At 48.3% G+C, this 23,241-nt stretch overlaps 1 protein-coding gene across 3 annotated transcripts in view; it reads left to right on the forward strand.

Annotated features, from left to right (window-relative positions):
- The first annotated feature begins 693 nt into the window (after positions 1 to 693).
- The window catches only part of LOC144728765 (inositol-tetrakisphosphate 1-kinase-like), a 32,347-nt gene continuing 9,799 nt past the window's right edge, over positions 694 to 23,241 (forward strand). For 2 of the 3 annotated variants that reach the window (XM_078608401.1, XM_078608403.1), the window contains exons 1-3: positions 11,980 to 12,076; positions 19,339 to 19,446; positions 21,141 to 21,165. In XM_078608401.1, coding sequence (XP_078464527.1) covers positions 19,361 to 19,446; positions 21,141 to 21,165 — 111 coding nt within the window. In that variant the 5' untranslated portion in view covers positions 11,980 to 12,076; positions 19,339 to 19,360. Of the gene's footprint in view, positions 983 to 11,979; positions 12,077 to 19,338; positions 19,447 to 21,140; positions 21,166 to 23,241 lie in introns of those variants that run through there. The other variant, XM_078608402.1, reaches the window with a different exon arrangement.

Consider the following 23,241-nt stretch of genomic DNA (forward strand, 5'->3'; position numbering starts at 1 on the left):
AGCGCCGCTCTGGGTAATGCTACCAGTCATGTGCAGAATGTGAACATCAGTTTTGTTCGGTTTAACTTTATTTCAAACTATACGAATCGAATATCATAACAAAACAGACCTGAAATAACCTAGATTAATCAATAGATAACTGCACGTTTGACATTGGGGATGGGTGCTCGTTACAAACATATCTATATAACGTATAAATGGAAGGGAGTTTGAATATACACAGTGGGCCCTCACCCCCCCCCCCCCCCAAAAAAAAACAACTTCAACAGCGCCAGCCCCCCACCCACCGCTCGGTCAAACGTAATCCAGCCACTGCCTGCACGCAGCGGATGGGGGCCGTCACTTGGTTTGGCCACGGCTTTGCAAAGCACTTGAAGCCAACCCAACCCTGACACTCTCTGCTGGCAGCAGCAATGTGTGCAGGGGCGAGCTTCGTGTCGAGCTCTGCTCGCCTCGACGAGAGGGCTTCGCGAGAGAGAGAGTTGGTGTCGTTTTGCCATTCCTCTGCGGCTCGGTTGAAGGGGCAGACGACAGTGGTTTGTGTGCCGTGGCCACAGTCGCACTGCTGTTTTGCGCCGCCCGGACATGACAATGTGGGGAGCCGTTCCCGACCAATGGTTTTGGACCCGAGGAATTCACCCCCCCCCTCCTCTCTCTCTCTCACCACATCCCCAACTGGGGCGGGAGGACTTCACTAGAGGCGGGGTTTTGGGTGGGTGGCACACGTGGCCAGAACGCTGCGACTGCTGCCTCCACCACCACCACCAACCACACCACAACCACGTGGCGAGAACGCTGTGACGGCTGCCACCACCACCACCACAACCACCAACCACGTGGCCAGAACGCTGTGACGGCTGCCTCCACCACCACCACCACAACCACCAACCACGTGGCCAGAACGCTGTGACGGCTGCCTCCACCACCACCAACCACGCCACAACCACGAGACGTTTTACTCACAACTTTGTGCTGTGTCAAGGTGGGTGGGTTTTTGTTGAGCCAGGGTTTTGACAGAGAGCTTCCACTACAAGTGTGGATGGGCTTTTGTTTTGTTTCTCTTTGCCTTTAAAAGATAAAAGTATTCTGTTAACTCTTGTATGGCACTGATGGCCGGATGCTTTTCTTGCTTACCTAAAAAAGTTGACTATGGTAAGGTTGTGTTTTTTTGTTTGCATTGTGTTTGTTTTAACATTATTATCAGCAGCTGCAGTAGCATTATCTGTTCACCGCTGAATGAGTGAATGCATATTGGCCTCATAACAGTTTGTTGATGTTTGTGTGTGTGTATTGGAATGCACGATGATGTGGGTCATCCTTTAATTACTCAGGGGAGTGCCCGATGTAACAACATGACCTATTTTGCCAGCGCGACCTGAATAACAGTGGTAATTATGAACAGTGACTTGTTCACGTTCAGTGACTTATTTAGTTACAAATAATTCACAAGTACTTCTCAAAATGTGCTATTTCATTGTAGGCGTGCGTCTTGGTCGCACAATGGCCCCACGTGCACACACCAGAAACGCGACGGCGCCTTTGATGGCCAACGCTGAGCCAACTTGGCGAGAGGGACACTCCGTGGCGGGGATCATCATCATCCCACCGTGGAGACGTCTAGGGCGGCCAAGTGGCGAGCGCGCTGATCACAAGGACGTTCGACTGTCCACACGAGAGACGGCGTCGTTTTTTCGATTTAAAGCTTTCGTGACTGCAGGGATTCATCTTCTTGGTTCTTTCGGTAAAGTCACGTAGAAGGGAAATAATAAAATAATAAAAATAAAATAAAACATAATAAAATAATTCTCACGACGTCTGAATCCATTCAGACTCTGTCTTCTCGACAGACCTGTTCTCCACCTGAGGACGACTGATTGCGTTGTGGCCGAAACGTGAGAATAATTTTATTATGTTTTCTTTTTATTATTTTATTATTTCCATTCTACGTGACTTTACCAAAATAACCAAGAAGAAGACGGCGTCGTGTTGAAGCAATCACGGGGGGAACACGGGCACGGCGTGGAGCGTGAATCTGTCCACGTGCCACTCACAAGTGAAAGGACGAGCGGAGTTGTCTGTGTTAATCATTGGTAGAAGCAGCTATGATCCAGCCCTGTAAGCTAATAATTCTCGTCTGGTAAACACATTCATTATGCATTCTTACTACGGCAATATCTCTGCGACCAAACTTCCCCAAGGCAATGTTTGGAGCACGCTTCGCAGCAGTGAGACATTTGTGAATGTCATACATGAATGACTCTGGTACGGCACTTTTCCCCATGACTTATTTAATCAGAGGATCTCACCATTGGCCCCTTTCATGTTTTTATTCGCACTGTACAGTATTCAATTCCCGAGTAAGATGACTGTGAGAAAAAAAAACTAACTCGACAATTGAAGTTGTTTCCCGTTTAATGTTTCCAATTCATTTGAATGGCTTGGCAATTACAGTACGTGACGTAGTCGTTTTGGTAATAGTTTGATTTGATAATGATGATGCCATGGTAGCGTGCCTTGTGTAACTGCCAGCGTGTGCGTCATGAGCATGGTGGGTTGTAATGATGGGACGTGACTGGCTTTATGCGTTGAGTGACCTACAGCTGAAGAACGTTTAAGTCGCCTTTACGTTCATGCTGGGAGAATATCAGCACACAAACGCGGTGCACTGAAACGCGTGAACACACCGACACAAAGTCATGGCGACGTAATATCGCAATCGCTGTCGTATCGCGAAACCCGATCACATCCTGAAAATCACGGCAAGCCTCTCGTGCCCCCATCATCAACAGCAGCAGCCACTTGCCGCCACTCGCATCACGAGTGTGCACACAAGTGCTGTTACTGCTGCTGCTGCCTATGCACACAGAATGATTATGGGCGTCAGTGGGAGGTGAGATCACATTTTGGCTCCATAATATAGGTGTTTGTGTTGGGTGAGATCGCGTAAATATAAATGCGTCGTAAAAACCCGACACAGCCAATTAGTACGGGTTGTCATGTAAACAGAACGTGCCAATTCGTTACGAGTACAGCGCGCCGTTTGTGTGCTGGAGAGCAAATCCACAGCATTTACTTCCTGGCTGTCAGAGCCGTGAGTTCGAGAGCTATTGTTTAAAGCCACCGAACGAGACAGATGACAGATGGGAGAGATGAGAGAAAAGACGTCTGTCCTCCGGCCCACACACTTTCCCCGATAGAGCGACCGCTTTGGGGGTCTTCTGTATTTGTGTGTTGCCCGTCCAGTGGCGCGGCGACTGATTGTCAAAGTTGACTCGCGGGGCATTCGTGCCCAGCTCGCTGCTTGCTGAGCACTCACGTTGGGGATTTAAACCTCCAGCGAAGAAGACGAAGACTGCATCGTTTGATGATGCCATCGTGTCACGCTGACGCAAATGCATAATTACGCAGCGCTGCTGCTACTGCTGACAAAGCAAGTCATTCGACTCCTGTACGTACAATCTATTCGTTAAAATAAAATAAAAACCCGTAAATTATTGCAAACAATGCAAGCTCATATAGTACATACATCGCAACGTCACCAGCAATTTTCTATCCACTGCTGGATGAAGTCCCACCCCCACTCTCAGTTCTAGGATGGCAGAATCCGTCGCCTGCACACGAGCCGATCTAATCGCTCCATCTCTCTCTTGCACGTCCTCGCGGGGTGGAATTCTCCCCTTTGGCTGCCGTGTCCACCGGTCTGCTCCATCATCCATTCTAGGCACGCGTCCCGAGCGAGTCCACTTCACGCGGTTTAAACAAAACTCGTGCAAGCAGCGCGCTGGGCCCTCTTTGTCTCGAGTCGTCAATGTGAGCGCGCTGGGCCCAGCTTGGCAGGCGGCGGCGGCAGCGGGCAGGGGACAGACGACGGTGTCGGCGCAGCTGGAGCAGGACGCGGCTAAGACCAGAGGCACACGGCGGACTCCCACGCGCACTCGCTGGTGGATTGCGCACGGTGCACAGAGGCTGTCTGCTTCCTGCGGGGTGCCGTGTGGGTGTGTGTTGGGGGGGGTGACAGTCGCTGTTCTAGGGCCTGGCACGCTCTCGTTTCGCTGCGGTGATGGGGGCATTCCCGTCGTGCCCAGATTCGACTGCTTTGGTGGCGGCGCGTTCGCGTCCCTGGCTGCGGGGTTCTGAAAGCGCCGCCTCTGCCGCCGCCTCCTCTGCGCTTGTGCCGGGAGGGAGGCACGCGGTGCAGTCTTAAGGACACGTGTTGCGGCGTCGTCAATGCTCCACTGCCCCGCTGATTCACTCCACTCGGACAGACGCGTGTTCTCAGTCACACTGCTGACAGCCAATGAATGTATCAGCCAAATGAGCTGACGTGGTTTTTTTTATCACAATGACTTCAGTTATATATTTGTTTTCTCTTTGGCTGCATATTCAGAACGTGTCACTGCAGAGCATGGTATTGTAAAACATCGAGAGAGAAGCGGTCATTATTTATTTTAGGAATTATACCCAATGAGCACACTCGATTACTGTGGTACATTACATGGCATCGCATCGCGGCAGCACGCACAGTGCTGGAGAGCAGTGCATTGTCTCGTGCCAATTGGAGCAATGCAACAACAGCGGCACTGCTGTGTATCGCATATACACACAAATAGGGGAATTAGCACACTGCCGTGCTGCAAGGTAAGTGCAGTAAATATGACTTCTGTCGTCAAGAGAGTATTGTATGGTATGTGCAGCGTGGATGGGCTATTGAGACCGCCTTTGACGTGGTATGGACCCCGTCGGAAACCACGACAAAGTACACTCAAGTTTCACCACTGATGTCCTCTCTTGGCAGCAGCTTGGGGAGACATTCATACAGCAGTGGACTGATCATGGCTGCTGACTATAATGATGATGATCCTGTTGCTTATAACGGATGTTTTAATGTGTTTACCTAGGCGTGAGAGTCGCTTGATTTTTAATATCAGGAGTATGATGATGACGACCACGCATTGCAGAACACCTGCAGCAACTTTAGGCGCGTCTTCTCTTCACGTACTTATCAGTGCCATCAGCAGTGGCCTCAGACCACATCAATATTGTGGCTGAGTAATCTCAAGACTCAAACTCATGGCACATCCTTGAAATCCTGAACATTGGTATTTTCCCACTTTTTATTAGAAAATACGTAGAATGTTTTTATTTTTCCATAAAGAAGGGCCATACTTAAAAGCTTGAAACGTCTTGATGCTTCCCTCTGTCTCAGGGAGTTTATAGATCCATGGCTGACCACTCCGACTAACTCTGTGGTGCAGTGGTCGTGTGCCCGATGTGGCTTGTCGTGCTGCATGGCGGCAGGCTACTCTGGTCGCAGAACTTGCCGCGTGTGGCGTTCACACTTTGTCTGCCAGGCGACAAGGCACTGGATGGTGGGTGGGGTGGCCAACCACCCCGGCCAGTGTCTCGCCGACTCCTGCGTGTGTCAGGGTCCCCCAGTGAGTCCTGACGTCGCCTGACCTGTGCGCAGCACGGTGACCCCTCTGTGTGTGTGTGCTCCTAAAATTAAAAGGGGCGTTGGCTACCCCCACGCTCTTCCGTTGCCAGTCCACGCACCTGGGATGGCTTTGCTACTGAATCATTCAAATTCGAAACCTCGCTCAAAATTCACTTCTCGCACTACATGTATTACTTCTTGAAGCAACGGACTGATGACTCTTCGTTTAATATATATTTTTGTCGTTTGTTCATCGCCCTTGTGAATGGATCGCCACGTTACAGCGCTGTGGAACTTGTCGTGATGATTATTGAGAATGGAATGCTGTTGAAAGGCATGATGCACACAGAAATTTATTTTAGATTGTTGTACCAGATCGTAGTCAATGTGCAAACTCTGCAGGGATTATTTTCACCTTCGATATTTTCCAGACCACTTTTAGGCCGACTTTGAGTGGAGCTTGTCGGTATAAGGCACTACGGTTGGAACGCAAGGTACACCCTACACTTCTACGAAAGGTTTATAAAAAACAAGTATCATGAGTCTTGAGACTCTGTGAGGTTTTCTAGGGTAGTTGATATGAGTTGAGGACACGTGCGATGAAGAATGTCAAACCGCAAGAAATTGGGTTGTTTAAACCACAACTATGTGTGGTCTTAGTCAACAGCTTTTAATAATTAAAAAAAGGCACCGATCTAGCTTGCAGTTGCCTAACAGGTTATGATGTGCAGTACAATAACATGCAACTACAGTTAGGATACTTAACATTCCGAGAGCACGTCAAAGGCTAGGAGAGCTGATCTTGAAGTGTTTACTGTAACTATGCTGCAGTGGTATGCATGTGCACACAAAAACAATGTGTGCAGAAGTTTACACGCGGCGAAAAGCGGATTATGCATTGCACTACAACGCTGGTCACGTGGGTTCAATGGCCAGCCATGCTGCCCGCAGTCATGTTGGCTGTTGGAGTCTGAATCCGAGCTGAGGATTAATTATGGTGATATGCTTCTGGTTTTCAAGTTTAGATATTTAAGGACAATTTCGTATGTTCAAATCATTTGGATAACCTCGGTTATACGGGTTGCGTGTTTATAAATGTACGTGCTTACTTGACTGGTACCAGCAGTGTCAGATTGGCATCTCCGCAGGTGGTCTGTGAAGGACGCTGCTAGGGATTTGAAGGCAATCGCCCTCCAGTAACAATGGAGGGCAGAGGAGCGACGCTCACAACAACGAGCGGAGCGGCTAAAGTGCATAAAGTTAGCAGAGTTTGGAGCACAGGTGGTGCATCTTCCAGTCATCTCAGTCAAACCGTGGCCCCTGGATCTGTTTTGTGACCTCCTGCCAGCGGTCCTTCGACGCTTCACGTGGCCTAAAAGTGCACCTAGTATGGCACAATTGCCGTGGAGACGTCACCGACACTTAGTGGCGAATGGCGGTTGTTGTTGTTCTTGTGGAATAGTATAAGGGGGGTCTTCGTGCCAATAAAAATGTCAGCCGACGTCATGTAACACGTGTTTTGGTGGGAATAGCATTGGCGTGGTGTCATGGAAGCGGTCACTTCAAGTGATGAACAATTTTCGGATTCATGTAATCTAAAAACCTTTTGGATAATCATAAATTTCGTATCTATGCCAGATTTTCAGTTATTTCGATTAACTAAAAAAAAATCACAAACACCTCGCTACTCCCGATTGATCTTTGTCATCTCAAGTCGTCTACCGAGAGGGCAGGTCCATGGCTCAAGCTCCCTCCACCCCCTGCGTTACCACTCAGCACCTTCACTTTGCTACGCCACTCTCCGTACCGCAGTGCTTGAGCCACAAATTTGAAACGATCACCGACAATATTGCCCCCTTGTACCATTAAGGTCTATGACCTTGAGAGGTAGGCCTGTTTCTTTGATGATGTCCACAGTAATTCCGTAGAGTTGCCCATCGCTCTCACAAGGTCTTAATTCAAATAAGCATTTAGAAGTAATGAAAATAACGTAAATAATTTTATTGTTACAGCAAGATTACATACAGAGAGCAGCAAACATAACAATGAGAAGTCAGGCAATAAGATACGGCTTTGAGCAAGCCTACTCATCAGCACTATAAAACAACTTTTCTGAAACCTCAATTGCAGAATATTATTGAAAGCATATTGGGAGAAAAGCGTAGCTATAGAGAGATGAATACAGCAGAGCGGGAGTTATTTTAGAAAGTGAATTGAAAAGCAACACACCAACGTTCCTAAAGTACAACGTTTTCAATCGGCTAATATAACATTCGACAACATATGGATTGGAAACGTGGAAATTCACAAAGTAAATGTAATAAAAACTGAAATGTTCACAGAGAAATGCAGAGAGGTGCATGCTTGTAATTAAACTGAGAGACAGAAGGAGGAGCCTACGGATAAGACAACACGTGCAGTCAGAGACATCTTGACAGGCAGGACACTTCGCTTGAAGGGGTGCAGACCGATGGTCGAGACTAGTGACGGAATGACAGCCAAAGGGAGGCACACACCTGAGAGGACCTCCATCGTGGAGATGCAGCGATCAGATCACCTCGTGTGCAAGTGGCTCTCTGGACCACTCCGACTAACTCTGTGGTGCAGTGGTCGCGTGCCCCGATGCGACTCGTCGTGCTGCATGGCGGCAGGCTACTCTGGTCGCAGAACTTGCCGCGTGTGGCGTTCACACCTTGTCTGCCAGGCAACAAGGCACTGGGTGGTGGGTGGGGTGGCCAACCACCCGGCCAGTGTCTCGCCGACTCCTGCGTGTGTCAGGGTCCCCCAGTGGGTCCTGACGTCGCCTGGCCTGTGCGCAGCACGGTGACCCCTCTGTGTGTGTGCCCCTAACACAACAAAGGGTTTGGCTACCGCGTTTTTTTCATTGCCAGCCAACGTGGCTGGAATAGTCATGCTCCCGCTTGCCGTAGACACTGAGTCATTGGCCAAATTGTAATTGGAAACCTCACTCAAAACTCACTTTTCACACTTCATATATTTCTTCTCACTATTTCAACAGACTCGTGATTGTTGTTGAATGTTTTTTTTTGTCGTTTGTTCAGTGCGCTTGTGAATGGCTCACCATGTTACATCGCTGTAGAACTTATCGTTATGATTATTGAGAATTGAATGATGCTGAAAGGTGTTATTCCAATTGGTAACTGTTAATGATTTGAGTGCTTTGTTGTCGAGGATATCATTGAATGATGACGGTAACCTACGGATACCAAATTCGTTTGATATTGTCGCACACAACGGAATGATTAAACACACTGGTAAAGCACACACGGGAACAGCACTTTGATGCGAGCAGTATTTATTTTGATTCAAAACCAGAATACCAGTCTTTAGTATGCAACCGGTGTTCGGGATACATTATCATACTGTTACGAAGGTATTGGTATGAATCAAACAGCAAATAAATCAGGCAACGCTCTGTATGTGAAAGTGATCAACATACAAAAACTAATACCAAAAGTAGACTCAACATCAATACAGACTTGGTACCACAGACCCGAAGTAGCTGTGGTGCGTATTGATGGATGGACTTGAAGCCCAGTCTGGTGGTGTCCTTCGTCAAAGTCGACGAGCAGGCGGCTTCTCCTGCCTGCTGGGGTCGTTGTGCGCTATGACTGCTCCGGTGCAGTGCGGCTCCACGTTCATGGCGCAATACCGCAGCGACACAGCCAGCAGCTGGCAGCAGCAGCATCAGCAGCTGGCATCAGCAGCTAGCAGCAGCAGCTCGCAGTATCAGCTGGTATCATCAGCTGGCAGAATCAGCTGGCAGCAACAGCTGGTAGCAGCAGCTGGCATCATCAGCAGCTGTTTCAATCGGTGCTGAACTCCGACGAAGTGTGGACACGTGATCTCCTCGTGGATGTAGACAGCACAGTACTCTCTCCCCGTCAGGTGACAGCTGGACACACACATTCACCGTGATGATAGCCCACTGATTTGTCGTTGTAAAGTCACTGTTTAGCTCGTGTTGGTGACGACAAAGAACTCGATTTCCACAGTCCAGTTCAGTCAGTGTTCTCTCTCTCTGTTGCGGATCTCCTCCTTGGGTCGTGCTTATCTCCACGTATTCACCAACGACTTCTTCATGCGTTCACTCTGCAACAACGGGACATCTTCAGATCCATCTCACAAACGGCTCCACTGCTGTATCGTTTCACCTCCTCGACTCCTGAAAGCTCCTCTATGGCTCCTTGCTCTTCATTACAGCTGTGTGACAGCTCCCCTCTTCTGCTTCTCCACTGCCTTCCGCTATTCGTGCCTTGTCTTGACGGCGTAGGGACGCGTCTCGTGATGGAGCGGCTCTCCAATGGCACGAGATATTCCCCTCGGCTCCCTGGACCACGCAGAGACGCAGCCACTGCTGGTCTGCCCACAGTTCAGCGGTGGCATGCGTGGATATTCTAACATCGTGATTTGACCAATGTGTACATATTGATGACTTCCGTTCTCATCTGATCTTACCCATGGCAAAGCAGTGCTATCTCGCTCTTGCGAGGCAATGGAGGAGACCTTGCAAGTGTTTATTGGACCTCCACAGCTTGGCCATCAATGTTATCCTCCAGTGTTTGGCCTCGTGCTCCGTGCCTGGTAAGGCGCACAGCTGATGGCGATAACGAGCAGCTGCAGGAGGGGATGTCTCGGGCACGTTGTGAGTCAACCTCAAGGCCTTCTATCAGGGTCCTCATTGTCACAGAGCTCTCAAGTCAAGTTCGACTCCTGTCTGTGCTGCCAAGTTTATTTCAATTAAAAACACTTATATAACAAACACAACGTTATGCAAGCACAGCAACTCACGCATTATTCTACTCAATTTGTTCAATCGTATACCCACAACAATGATGAAGATATATGGAGCATTGATTAAATACGGGCAAACTCTGGAGCGTTGCTGACATGGCAGTGTCTCATCAGCACTCGGGCCTTCCAGTAGACACGCAGCATTGGCCGCCCACAAGTTCCAAGTTGACCGAGTTATTTGAACCAATGCTCGTGAGGTGCCACGTATAGATAAGAGACCTCACTTGAAGATGCGGGCCCGACTTTGAAGCAGCAATATCCCAGCAGCGGGACGAGTGTCAGGGGAGCCTTGGACCCCTCCAGCCCATCCCTGGTGGCCAAAGCTTCCATTTGGGGCCCCCTTGAAAACCACCATGAGGTTTGTTTTCAACAACAGTGTCAAGGAACGACAACATGTATGCACTCGTGTGATCGGGCAAGAGGGGGGGGCGCGACACATATAGCCCAGGTGCCACCGTGAGAGACAAACCGACACATATGAGGGCCCCACCTGACCGGTGATGTAGCTACGCCAAATTAAAACGCACAACAGAAAAAAAAACATCGTTGGCGTCGTTGTGGAGAATACTCGTAACAAACGAGACGAGCTACATCACCTCCATTTATACCCGTCTCTCCGTATAAAACTAAAATGTGCACAATCAATCGGCTTCACACGGCCTTCTTCTGGAAGTGCACAATATCAGCAGCGTTAATGAACAACTAAAACATCTGCAGAAATTCAAGAAAACCGACGGAAGCTTTAGATTTACCTGAGACTCCAAACACAAAGAATCCCTAATAAATGTGGCTGCTTGCCACCTGATGAAGCTGGTTATAATTACTGGTGCAACGTCGAACTCAGATTGTAAATGTTGTGGCTTTGCTGTCCGACACACCGGTTAGTGCTGTACTAGTGACGAATTGCCACGTTCTGTTTACGTGACAAACCTTACTAATTGGCTGTGTCGGGTGGTGGCGAGTTTAACGACACATTTATATTTATGCGATTTAACCCAAAAAAACAATATTGTGGATGATATTGGTCGTGAAAGCCTACTGCGTATTGAACTGACAAAGAACCCCCCCCCCCCTATAGCCTCTAACAGAAAATTGGGGCCAGTTCTATTAGCGAAGGCCGGCACGGCACACGAGGGGGGTTGAGTGGCCAGCACCACGCCCGGCCGCCTTTGTCTCCCCAGTGGCGATGTTTACTACACACCGCACCAGGTACTCATTTGAGACCAAGGGGAAGCCCTGTACCGGTTCAGATATTCGTCACTCGTGTTGGCCGTGAGCGGGAATCGAACTTGGGTGCCCAGCGCTGCGCGTTAACCGCTGCGCCACCGCTCCCCCCCCCCACCACACCACCCACACAGGAACACACCCCGCACCCCTCCCCCCACCCACCCCACACACCCTCCACACACCCCATCCCACACACCCTCCACACACCCCCACACACCCCACACACCCCACACACCCTGCCGCACCCCCCCCACACACCCCTCCCCCCACCCACCCCACACACCCCATCCCACACACACCCCGTCCCACACACCCCGCCCCACCGCACTCCCCCCACACACTCCACCCACCCCACACCCCCCCACACCCCACCCCACCCACACCACCAACCCACACACCCCACACACCCCCCACGAACCCCATCCCACACACCCTCCACACCCCGACACCCCGCCCCACGCCCCGCCCCACCAACCACCCCCCCCCACCAACCACCCCCCCCCACCCCACACGTAGCCGGCGCTCGTCACACGCGCTGAGCGCCGAGCTCCAAACTCACCTGGGCAGAGTCACCTGAGCCGAGCCGACGCCTGTTGTGTGGTGAGCATGCGTGCGTGGTGTAGTGTGTGTGTAGTGTTGGTGAGTGTGTGTGTAGTGTTGTTGGTGAGTGTGTAGTGTTGTTGGTGAGTGTGTGTGTAGTGTTGGTGAATGTGTGTGTGTAGTGTTGGTGAATGTGTGTGTGTGTAGTGTTGGTGAGTGTGTGTGTGTAGTGTTGGTGAATGTGTGTGTGTAGTGTTGGTGAGTGTGTGTGTGTAGTGTTGGTGAATGTGTGTGTGTAGTGTTGGTGAGTGTGTGTGTGTAGTGTTGGTGAATGTGTGTGTGTAGTGTTGGTGAGTGTGTGTGTGTAGTGTTGGTGAGTGTGTGTGTGTAGTGTTGGTGAATGTGTGTGTGTAGTGTTGGTGAATGTGTGTGTGTAGTGTTGGTGAGTGTGTGTGTGTAGTGTTGGTGAGCGTGTGTGTAGTGTTGGTGAGTGTGGGTGTGTTGTGTTGGTGTGTGTGTAGTGTTGGTGAGTGTGTGTGTAGTGTTGGTGAGTGTGAGTGTGTAGTGTTGGTGTGTGTGTAGTGTTGGTGTGTGTGTGTAGTGTTGGTGAATGTGTGTGTGTAGTGTTGGTGAATGTGTGTGTGTGTAGTGTTGGTGAGTGTGTGTGTGTAGTGTTGGTGAATGTGTGTGTGTAGTGTTGGTGAGTGTGTGTGTGTAGTGTTGGTGAATGTGTGTGTGTAGTGTTGGTGAGTGTGTGTGTGTAGTGTTGGTGAATGTGTGTGTGTAGTGTTGGTGAGTGTGTGTGTGTAGTGTTGGTGAGTGTGTGTGTGTAGTGTTGGTGAATGTGTGTGTGTAGTGTTGGTGAATGTGTGTGTGTAGTGTTGGTGAGTGTGTGTGTGTAGTGTTGGTGAGCGTGTGTGTAGTGTTGGTGAGTGTGGGTGTGTTGTGTTGGTGTGTGTGTAGTGTTGGTGAGTGTGTGTGTAGTGTTGGTGAGTGTGAGTGTGTAGTGTTGGTGTGTGTGTAGTGTTGGTGTGTGTGTGTAGTGTTGGTGAATGTGTGTGTGTAGTGTTGGTGAATGTGTGTGTGTAGTGTTGGTGAGTGTATGTGTAGTGTTGGTGAGTGTGTAGTGTTGGTGAGTGTGTAGTGTTGGTGTGTGTGTGTAATGAAGACCACGTGTGCTTTGGTGGTTCTCTGATGTGATCTCGAAGTCTGCCCACGGTGGTGGTGGTGTGAGCTCGACTCGGTGTGCAGTGAGCATCGCCACTGGGGAGACAAAGGCGGTCGGGCGTGGTGCATGCCCCCCCCCTCGTGTGCCGTGCCAGCCCCCATAGCTGCAGCACTTGCCCCGACACTCTTTCAAAGGCTGCACGGGGGGTCTTTGGTGTGGTGAGCTGCGTGTTGTTGTTCTAGAGGGGGGGGGGGTGTTGATGTATGGTGAGTCGTGTTGTTGTTGTTGTGCTAGAGGGGGTGTTTGTTGATGTGTGGTGAGTCGTGTTGTTGTTGTTCTAAGGGGGGGGGGGGTGTTGATGTGTGGTGAGTCGTGTTGTTGTTGTTCTAGAGGGGGTGGTGTTGATGTGTGGTGAGTCGTGTTGTTGTTCTAGAGGGGGTGGTGTTGATGTGTGGTGAGACGTGTTGTTGTTGTTCTAGAGGGGGGGGGTGTTGATGTATGGTGAGTCGTGTTGTTGTTCTAGAGGGGGTGGTGTTGATGTGTGGTGAGACGTGTTGTTGTTCTAGAGGAGGTGGTGTTGATGTGTGGTGAGCCGTGTTGTTGTTGTTGTTCTAGAAGGGGTGGTGTTGATGTGTGGTGAGACGTGTTGTTGTTGTTCTAGAGGGGGGGGGGGTGTTGATGTGTGGTGAGTCGTGTTGTTGTTCTAGGGGGGGTGGTGTTGATGTGTGGTGAGTCGTGTTGTTGTTCTAGGGGGGGGGGAGGTGTTGATGTGTGGTCACCTGTAGGGCCACGTTGCCTGCTGGTGTGTTGTGTACAGTGTCTTTGTGTTGTGTACAGTGTGTTGTGTACAGTGCCTGTGTGTTGTGTACAGTGTGTTGTGTACAGTGTTGTACTTGATACGCGGTGCCCTCTAAGCTGAGAGATTCTCGCATTTTGAGTTTTACTGCGTTCGTCAATGACTCCCCTTTGTAGTTGGCTACTTCTGTGTATGTCCACGAGTGGCTCTATAACACAAAGTAATGTTGAGTGTGTTGTGAATAGCACCGTTATTGTTCGTCGTTAATCCGTATGCATGTCGTAGCCTATATAAGAAGAGTCCTGTTTGTGTATTTAATGTTGTAGTGTGCACACCAGTCGTCATAATAGTTTGTTAGAAGCGGGGGGGGGGGGGAGCTTTGTCTCTGCACGTGTTGTTGCTGTTGTTGTGGGGAGCGGTGGCGCAGTGGTTAGCGCATCGCCCCACCAACCCCGCGATTTCGATTCCCGTTAACGGCCAACTTCGGTAACGAATACCTGAACCCGCTTCTGGGCCTCCCCTAGGTCGACTCAACCTCAAATGAGTACCCGGTGCGGTGTGTGAACATCGCCACTGGGGAGACAAATGCGGCCGGGCGTGGTGCTGCTAGCAGCACTTGCCCCCTAGAGTCTCGTAAATAAAACTACGGGGGGGGGGGTCTTTGTCTTTGTTGTGTCTGCGTCTGTGTTGATGAGAACATCGATCATCGATCACAGAGCCCCCTTTGTCTCACCCCTATTGCTTGTGACCCCTCCAAGGGCCGTGTGGGTTGACCATACTTCACCACGCTGGTCACAGTGGGGGGCCTGCGTCTGCCCCCCAAGGGCGCCACAGACAGTCACCATTGGCGCTCGGGACTCAGGGGTTCAATTCACCTCGTAGAATGCCACGCTCGTCCTGATAGAGATCGATAATACAGGGTGTAAGCTGTGTGTGTGTGTATAATACACGGTGTGTTTGTGTGTGTATAATACACTGTGTGTGTATATAATACACTGTGTGTGTAATACACTGTGTGTATAATACACTGTGTGTGTGTAATACACTGCGTGTGTAATACACTGTGTGTGTATATAATGCACTGTGTGTGTGTGTATAATACACTGTGTGTGTAATACACTGTGTGTATAATACACTGTGTGTGTGTAATACACTGCGTGTATAATACACTGTGTGTGTATAATACACTGTGTGTGTAATACACTGTGTGTATATAATGCACTGTGTGTGTGTGTAATACACTGCGTGTTTGTGTGTGTGTATAATATACTGTGTGTGTGTAATATACTGTGTGTGTGTGTTTGTATAATACACTGTGTGTGTATAATACACTGTGTGTGTATAATACACTGTGTGTGTGTATAATACACTGTGTGTGTGTATAATACACTGTGTGTGTATAATACAATGTTTGTGTATAATACACTGTGTGTGTGTGTGTGTATATTACACTGTGTGTGTGTGTAATACACTGCGTGTGTGTGTATATTACACTGTGTGTGTGTGTAATACACTGCGTGTGTGTGTAATATACTGTGTGTGTATAATACACTGTGTGTGTGTGTATAATACACTGTGTGTGTGTGTGTGTATATTACACTGTGTGTGTGTGTAATACACTGCGTGTGTGTGTATATTACACTGTGTGTGTGTGTAATACACTGTGTGTGTGTGTAATATACTGTGTGTGTATAATACACTGTGTGTGTGTGTATAATACACTGTGTGTGTGTAATACACTGTGTGTGTGTATATTACACTGTGTGTGTGTGTGTGTAATACACTGTGTGTGTGTGTAATACACTGTGTGTGTGTAATGCACTGTGTGTGTGTGTATAATACACTGTGTATAATATACTGTGTGTGTATAATATACTGTGTGTGTGTAATACACTGTGTGTGTGTGTATAATACACTGTGTGTGTAATACACTGCGTGTGTGTATATATAATACACTGTGTGTGTGTGTGTGTAATATACTGTGTGTGTGTAATACACTGCGTGTGTATATATAATACACTGTGTGTGTGTGTAATACACTGTGTGTATAATAGACTGTGTGTGTAATACACTGTGTGTATAATAGACTGTGTGTGTAATACACTGTGTGTAATGCACTGTATGTGTGTGTGTGTGTATAATTCACTGTGTGTATAATACACACATTCGGAAAATATCAGGGGTCAATTCCTGACGAGTATATTTAGCATATGAATTGTGTACACAGTGATAACAACTGCTTTGTAAATATGGGAAGGTTAACCCCCCAGTTCGCACAAGATCACCACACATTTTGTCGTCGTCGTGTTTGGTGTGTCGCCCTCAATGCTGAGTCCCCAAGGCAGGCGCATGGTGGCGGTGTTGGTGGTGACCATCGGTGTGCGCTTGTGGTGGGGTCAAGTGTGAGTAACCCGGCCGCCTCGCCCTAGACGCCTGGCTCGCGTGGAAGAGGAGGCCGAAGATTTCATCCCATAACCAGGAGGCCGTTCCGCCATCAGTGGCTGGAGCTGGTAATCATCAAGTCTGTGGCCCTCTGTGCTGATGGAGGCTCATTGCCTTGCAACGTTAGCCTATAAGTCACGTATATAGACAAAAAACTACAACGTTATATGGGGGACCTTTGTCTTTGTATGTGTGTGCACATTTGTGTGCGCGTAGGTTTTATGCATTTGTGTCTCTGTACGTTTGTCTCTGTGTGCGCACACAAGTCTTGTGGCCTCAAAGTGCACCTGACTGGGCACAAGCGCCATGGTGGCATCACTGCCACTTGAATGGCAAACGTCAGTTGTTGTTTGCACGCGTATGTACACTACGTTGTATGCACGCGTATGTACACTATGTTGTATGCACGCGTATGTACACTATGTTGTATGCACGCGTATGTACACTATGTTGTATGCACGCGTATGTACACTATGTTGTATGCACGCGTATGTACACTATGTTGTATGCACGTGTATGTACACTATGTTGTATGCACGCGTATGTACACTATGTTGTATGCACACGTATGTACACTATGTTGTATGCACGCGTATGTACACTATGTTGTATGCACGCGTATGTACACTATGTTGTATGCACGCGTATGTACACTACGTTGTATGCACACGTATGTACACTATGTTGTATGCACGCGTATGTACACTACGTTGTATGCACACGTATGTACACTATGTTGTATGCACGCGTATGTACACTATGTTGTATGCACGCGTATGTACACTACGTTGTATGCACGCGTATGTACACTATGTTGTATGCACACGTATGTACACTATGTTGTATGCACACGTATGTACACTACGTTGTATGCACGCGTATGTACACTACGTTGTATGCACGCGTATGTACACTATGTTGTATGCACGCGTATGTACACTATGTTGTATGCACACGTATGTACACTACGTTGTATGCACACGTATGTACACTATGTTGTATGCACACGTATGTACACTACGTTGTATGCACGCGTATGTACACTATGTTGTATGCACACGTATGTACACTATGTTGTATGCACGCGTATGTACACTATGTTGTATGAGTGTCTCTGTGTGTACTCAAGGAGGATGAGTGGTCTACGATGTCAACAGCAGCAGAGAGGTGTAGAGGCACTTTGAGTGAAAGCGATCCACGTTCTGACGATAAATCATTTACCATCCACGTAGGAGAATAAGCTGCCGTGGGTCTTGGAGACCATGAAGGGAGAAATGCTTGGAGAAGGAAGATAATCTCTCATCCCGAAGACGTTTCTGAAGAAAGGGCGATTGAGAAAGAATAGATGTTTGCAGGGGTGTTTTGAGGTCCAATGTATATTTTCAGGATGGAAGTGACAGGAGCGGTATTGATAGCTAAGGAAACAGCACCGGATTAGATGAGGCATTGGCAAAGCTGGTAATGTTGGGAGTCATGGTGGCAAGACAACGACGGGTTAATATTGGTGGACAGAGAATTGAGGATGAGAGAACATGTTTTTAGTATTGGAGATGATTGTTGCAACAACAACAAGAAGTCATGGTGGAAGGCTGAAGGATGTCGGGCACGTGGTGGGGAGATGTATTGTAACAGGCAATAGGAGGGGCTACAATCCATGACGTATTCATAGAAATGGGAGAAGAGTTGTTGGCAACTGATAAGAGCAGTGCAGAACGGGGTGTTCCATGGATGCAGGAGTTAGGTTACAGTCCTGAAAAGAGAATAATGATTTCCGGCATCATCTGTGATCAAATGGCTGTGGGAGACGATTTGTACGTTGCCAGAGATGACCGATACGATTTGATGAGAGACCTCCCCATACTGGTTGTGGATTACAAAGCCAGATATGTTTTCTTCTATCCTCTCTAAAATCTATGACCGATGATTTATTTCCCAAAGGAGGAGGGTGGATTGTGATGCAGGGAGATGGGGAGTTTCTAGAAGAGGTACGACTCTTCAGAAGGGGCGAGAGCATTCACAGCAGCAGACGAGGTGGCTTCGCAGGGCTACCAAGGGGCATTGCAGCACGGACCGAGAGACAGAATGCAAGAGCAGAAATGTGAACTACTTCGCCTGGTATACAGGAGGTTGTTCAACCCCGAGCCGGACTCCTGTATATTTGGAGTTTGCATATCTCTCTCCCCTTGGTCGTGTGGATATTTCTCCAGGTCCTCCGGTTTTTCCCCTCCACATTTAGGAACATGCATTTAGAGCATTTGGCTGCTAGACATTTCCACATGATGATAAGCCACTTTGGTAAGCTATCATTTGTGGCCTGGTCGCTTCTGAAAAAGAGCTGCATTGCTCACTTGAGCCAGAGGCAAGCCTGAGCTGTGCCGTCGCGAGGAATATTGGCGATTGAGTTTGAGGGGGTGGTGACAGATTGCCCTCGATAGCTGACAGTGCCTCTAGAAGCCTGCAGTCCCCCCATATTGCATACGGTCTATGTGGGCTACATGGGGATCTTTGTTTTATGTGTTTGTGTATTGAAGAAAGTTTATTTAGTGTCTGTTGCATATGCATGTGTGTGTATTTTCATGTATGTGCATGTGTGCACCTGTATTGTTCTCATGACAGGGAGCGGTGGGGCAGCGGTTGGCACACCGCTACGAACCCAGCAACCCGCTCATGACCAAGACCGGTGACGAATAGTTGAACCGCTCCTGGGCCTCCCCTAGGTCGACTCAACTGCAAATGAGGACCTGGTCCACCTTGTGTAAACACAAGCACGGGGGAGACCAAGGCGGCTGGGCGTGGCGTTGGCCACCCGCCCCCTCGTGTGCCGTTCCGGCCTTCATAGGTGCTGCTCGCTAACAGCGCTACCAGTCTGTTGAAGGTTGTTTGAAGGGTCTTCTTGTCTCTGTCTTTTGTTCCCAGGGTGACCCGGGTTGCTGGCGGTATGACTTTCCGAGGCCGGGTAGGAATCTGGGTCAGTGGCACTAAACTCCGTGACATGAACATGGAGGAGTTTGCAGAGACCTGCCGGTGAGCACGGGGGGGGGCAGTGACGTCAGGGTTTGGGCTAATGGCTGCCTCACATAAACTAACGCCAATTGCACCAAACATCACTGCACCTCCTGGCTTTGACATTCCTTCTCGAAGACACCGGTGGAACCATCAACCGCATCAGAACATCGACGGACCGATGCGCAGGTCTCCTTCATGAATGGAAAATCAAAGACACGGACCCATAGAAATGCATTAAAGACGACAAGCCACAGTACTGTGATTGTGGCCATGCAATGCAAACTATGGACAGTCTGCACTCCTTCAACGGAGGAATAGCAAACTACACAAACTCTCTCCTGAAGTCTACTCTTGGCAACCACATTCAATATTGGAATTTAGCTCTTGAGCATATAGAATTTCACCATGAGTTGGATGTTATGGAGATGCATACTTCCATATGCTTGTAGCATGTATATACAGATTAGTGCCACTTTCTCTCATGGTTTTAGAAGAGAGAAATGTATTCATTTGAATTAATACTCTGACAAGCTCCCAACATGTGAAGCGACAAGTCTTGACATCATTTCCAAAGAAAACGTGCGGCACAACCCCGAAAATACATCGAAGAGCTTTACAGCACCGCTGCGAAAACCTGCACGGTAGTGCTGGAGCCTCTCCTTGTTTACATTCTTTATTCAGCCGGTCTAGAGACGGCTGAGATTCAGTCTGTGAGTGGAGTCTCGTATTGTTGTGGACATACACTTCGCACCTATTCACACCGGAGATTAATCGCAGTGTGCCCGAGTACCGTGCGAGCCTTACGGAGCACCCGACCCATATTTCCATTGGCGACTCCACTCGTATGTGGCCCCTGACCACCACGTGAATTGCACCCATCCACACAAACACGTGCCTATGTCACACGCTGAAGGCTTGTGTACCATTAACCGGAATGCCCAGAGGTCTGAACGGCTGTGACGGCATGCACAATATCGCCTCCGTCTCTCGCGGACTCGCACCGACCTCGGCGCGCATCCACCGCGGTCATCCCAAGCATCGCTCTCGTGCCGCCCATCCAACACGCTTCTTTCGCCTTCCCTTCTCCCTCGCGCGTCTTCTGTAAACAATCCCTCCAGAAGTGGCCGAGGTGTGTGCTCACGTACGGCCTGCCGAGGTAATGAAAGTCCTATACTGCCCTCAGTAAGCAAAATGATCTCCACCCCTGGGTTAGACAAATACGGAGAAAGAAGACATCCTTGACACACATCCTGTCCAGTCTCGAACCCGTGAAGCCACTCTCTGCTCGGCAAACGGTGACTTAACAACCATTAGATGATGCTAATGACTATTTGTGTTCTGAGTTATATAACAATTCCAAGTCTGTGACACGTGTGCAGTGATTCAGGTGCTATGACGAAGGGTCGTCCAAAATGTGGCCTTTTATATCGGTTTTCTTTTATATCGGTTTTCTTTTATATCGGTTTTCTTTTATATCGGTTTTCTTTTAAGGCCGTGGTGCTGTTGACGAATGTGAGTTTTTTGTTAAATATGCGGTCTCGGTACATTCCACAGTAATGGAATTACTGAATAGTACGCGGAACCTGATAATTACAGCATGTCATGTAAGAAGCTGTCTTATAATTGTTACCTTTTGAGTCACCCGTGTGTGTGTGTGTGAACTAATTTGTGTGTATATATCCCATTAATTGACAGTATTTTTTTCCTTTTAGGGAAAAGAAAATAGAAGTGATAAAGGTGATGTTAATACACAGACACGACTGTGCTAAAATATTGCTTCAATGTCGTTTACAAGATGCACATACAACATTCTTTTTTATGAAACTGGCAAATATAGCCCTTGTATTTTAAGCAGGGTTTGTCCACATTTTTCAATTCCAGTTTGAAGCGAGGATTAACCAGAAAGCTCGTCTATTTATAGAACAATGCGTCAGCATTTCTTAATTTAGCACCGCAAAGCAAAATGCACAACTATACTGTACCAGATTCACAACATTCAAAATCCAAAAGATGAAAGTGAACAATATATACTCTTTGGTTCTTTCGGTAAAGTCACGTAGGTCGAAAAAATAATAGATCACGACGTTTCGATCGCAACACAAGCAAGCGTCTTCAGGTGAAGAAGAAATCTTCTACTGAGGCAGGCTGTTTATCAAGGTTTAGAGATGGGCAGGGCAGCTAATGTAGGAGCGAGCAGGAGAGAGCGAGTAGGAGAGAGAAATTTGGTTTGGAAATATAAGCTCAGCGAGGGCCGAACTCTGCTAGGGCCCGGAAATTTGAGATTCGGCTAATATTGGCAGGTAGGAAGGGAACATCAAAGCAGTTAAAACTTCACCTGGTTGATCACGTCCTTCCAATGATTGCTTAATTTGTATCCATCTTCTCGATTGAAGTTATGTCTGTGTTTATAAATCTGGATGGCTTCATGGACAAATCTTTGATGGTAGCCCGAAGGTTTGCAGAGTACCTTGGTCTCGGAAAAAAACAATATCGTGTGAGCCCACCGCGTTCAAACAGTGATCAACCACGGTAGAGGTATTGGTTCTGCCGTGTTTCAAATCTGCCTTGCGTTTGCGAACACGGTCCGAGACATGTTTCGTTTCCCCAATGTAACCACTGCCGCAGACACAACTTAGTTTGTAGACACCAGGGTAGTGCATGTCAGGAATCACATCTTTCACAGATGGGATCAAATCACGGATTTTGTGTACTGTGTTGAATCGAACCTGGATCTTGTGTTAGTTCAAGATTTTGGAAATATTTTCCAAAAAGATTTCCAAAATCGAACCTGGATCTTGTGTTTGTTCAAGATTTTGAAAGTTGGATGCAAATGAGTGCTCGTGTGACGGTCAAGATAACGGAGTAAAAAAAAAGTAGAATCGAGACGGAATGAAGAAGAAAGTATACGGTACAACGTCGCGTATCCGACTCGCTGGGGATTGAGGTATAGGCGGATATGTGAAAGGTCAGATATGGGGGAACAGCTTTGGAGGACGACAGTTACACCGTGTGCCAATGCTGCCCCAGGTGCAGGTGGTTGATTGGTCAGGGCGGAGATGGGAAGGTCAGGTTGGCGACGTTATCCTGTGCAAACGACGCAGTTAAAAACAAGATGATGAAATAATTCTCAATTGGATTGCAACCCCCAAGATTTCATAATTAAATCTCCGGCGTGGCGTGATAATTTACATCATTAACTTGATATATAAAGGAGTGACATCAACATGCCTTCTATCAACGCTGTACATTTATCGAGTTTGTTTCATGGAAAAATATGATTTGTTGTAATCGTCACGTAATGCAACATATATCTTTTCACTTTCTGAAGTAATTTTAACAATCCAGTGGAGGGTTACTCTTTGCAAGTGTACCGAGGCAACGCACGCTTCTGCTCGTGCCGAGTGCTATCGTCGTGGGTGATCCCTTTGCACCGCAGTGCCACAATATCCATCGTTCAATCCCTGACTTGTGATGCTCATCACCGTTGTAAATTGGTTTGTGAATCTGTCCTGAGCCTTTTCTAGGTTGACAATGATACGGTCAACACTGACCACAGGGAGGTTCTGGTGTGAGTGGGTCCATTGACCTTTTTTGTGTACCTTCCGGCTTTAATATAGGTGCCCGCTAATGGCGCATGTCCCGGTAGACTCCAGTGTATGTAGTCTCAGAGGAGGGTTTTTGCACGTGTGTGCACGTGGGGAGCGGTAGTTTAGCGTTTAGCACGTGGCGCTGCGCACATGGCGACCCAAGTTCGATTCCCGCTCGCGGCCAACACCAGTGACGATTATCTAAACCGGTCCTGGGCCTCCCCTA

The sequence above is a fragment of the Lampetra planeri genome, chromosome 30, assembly GCF_965212315.1.
Source record: "Lampetra planeri chromosome 30, kcLamPlan1.2.h2, whole genome shotgun sequence".
NCBI classification, from domain to species: domain Eukaryota; kingdom Metazoa; phylum Chordata; class Hyperoartia; order Petromyzontiformes; family Petromyzontidae; genus Lampetra; species Lampetra planeri.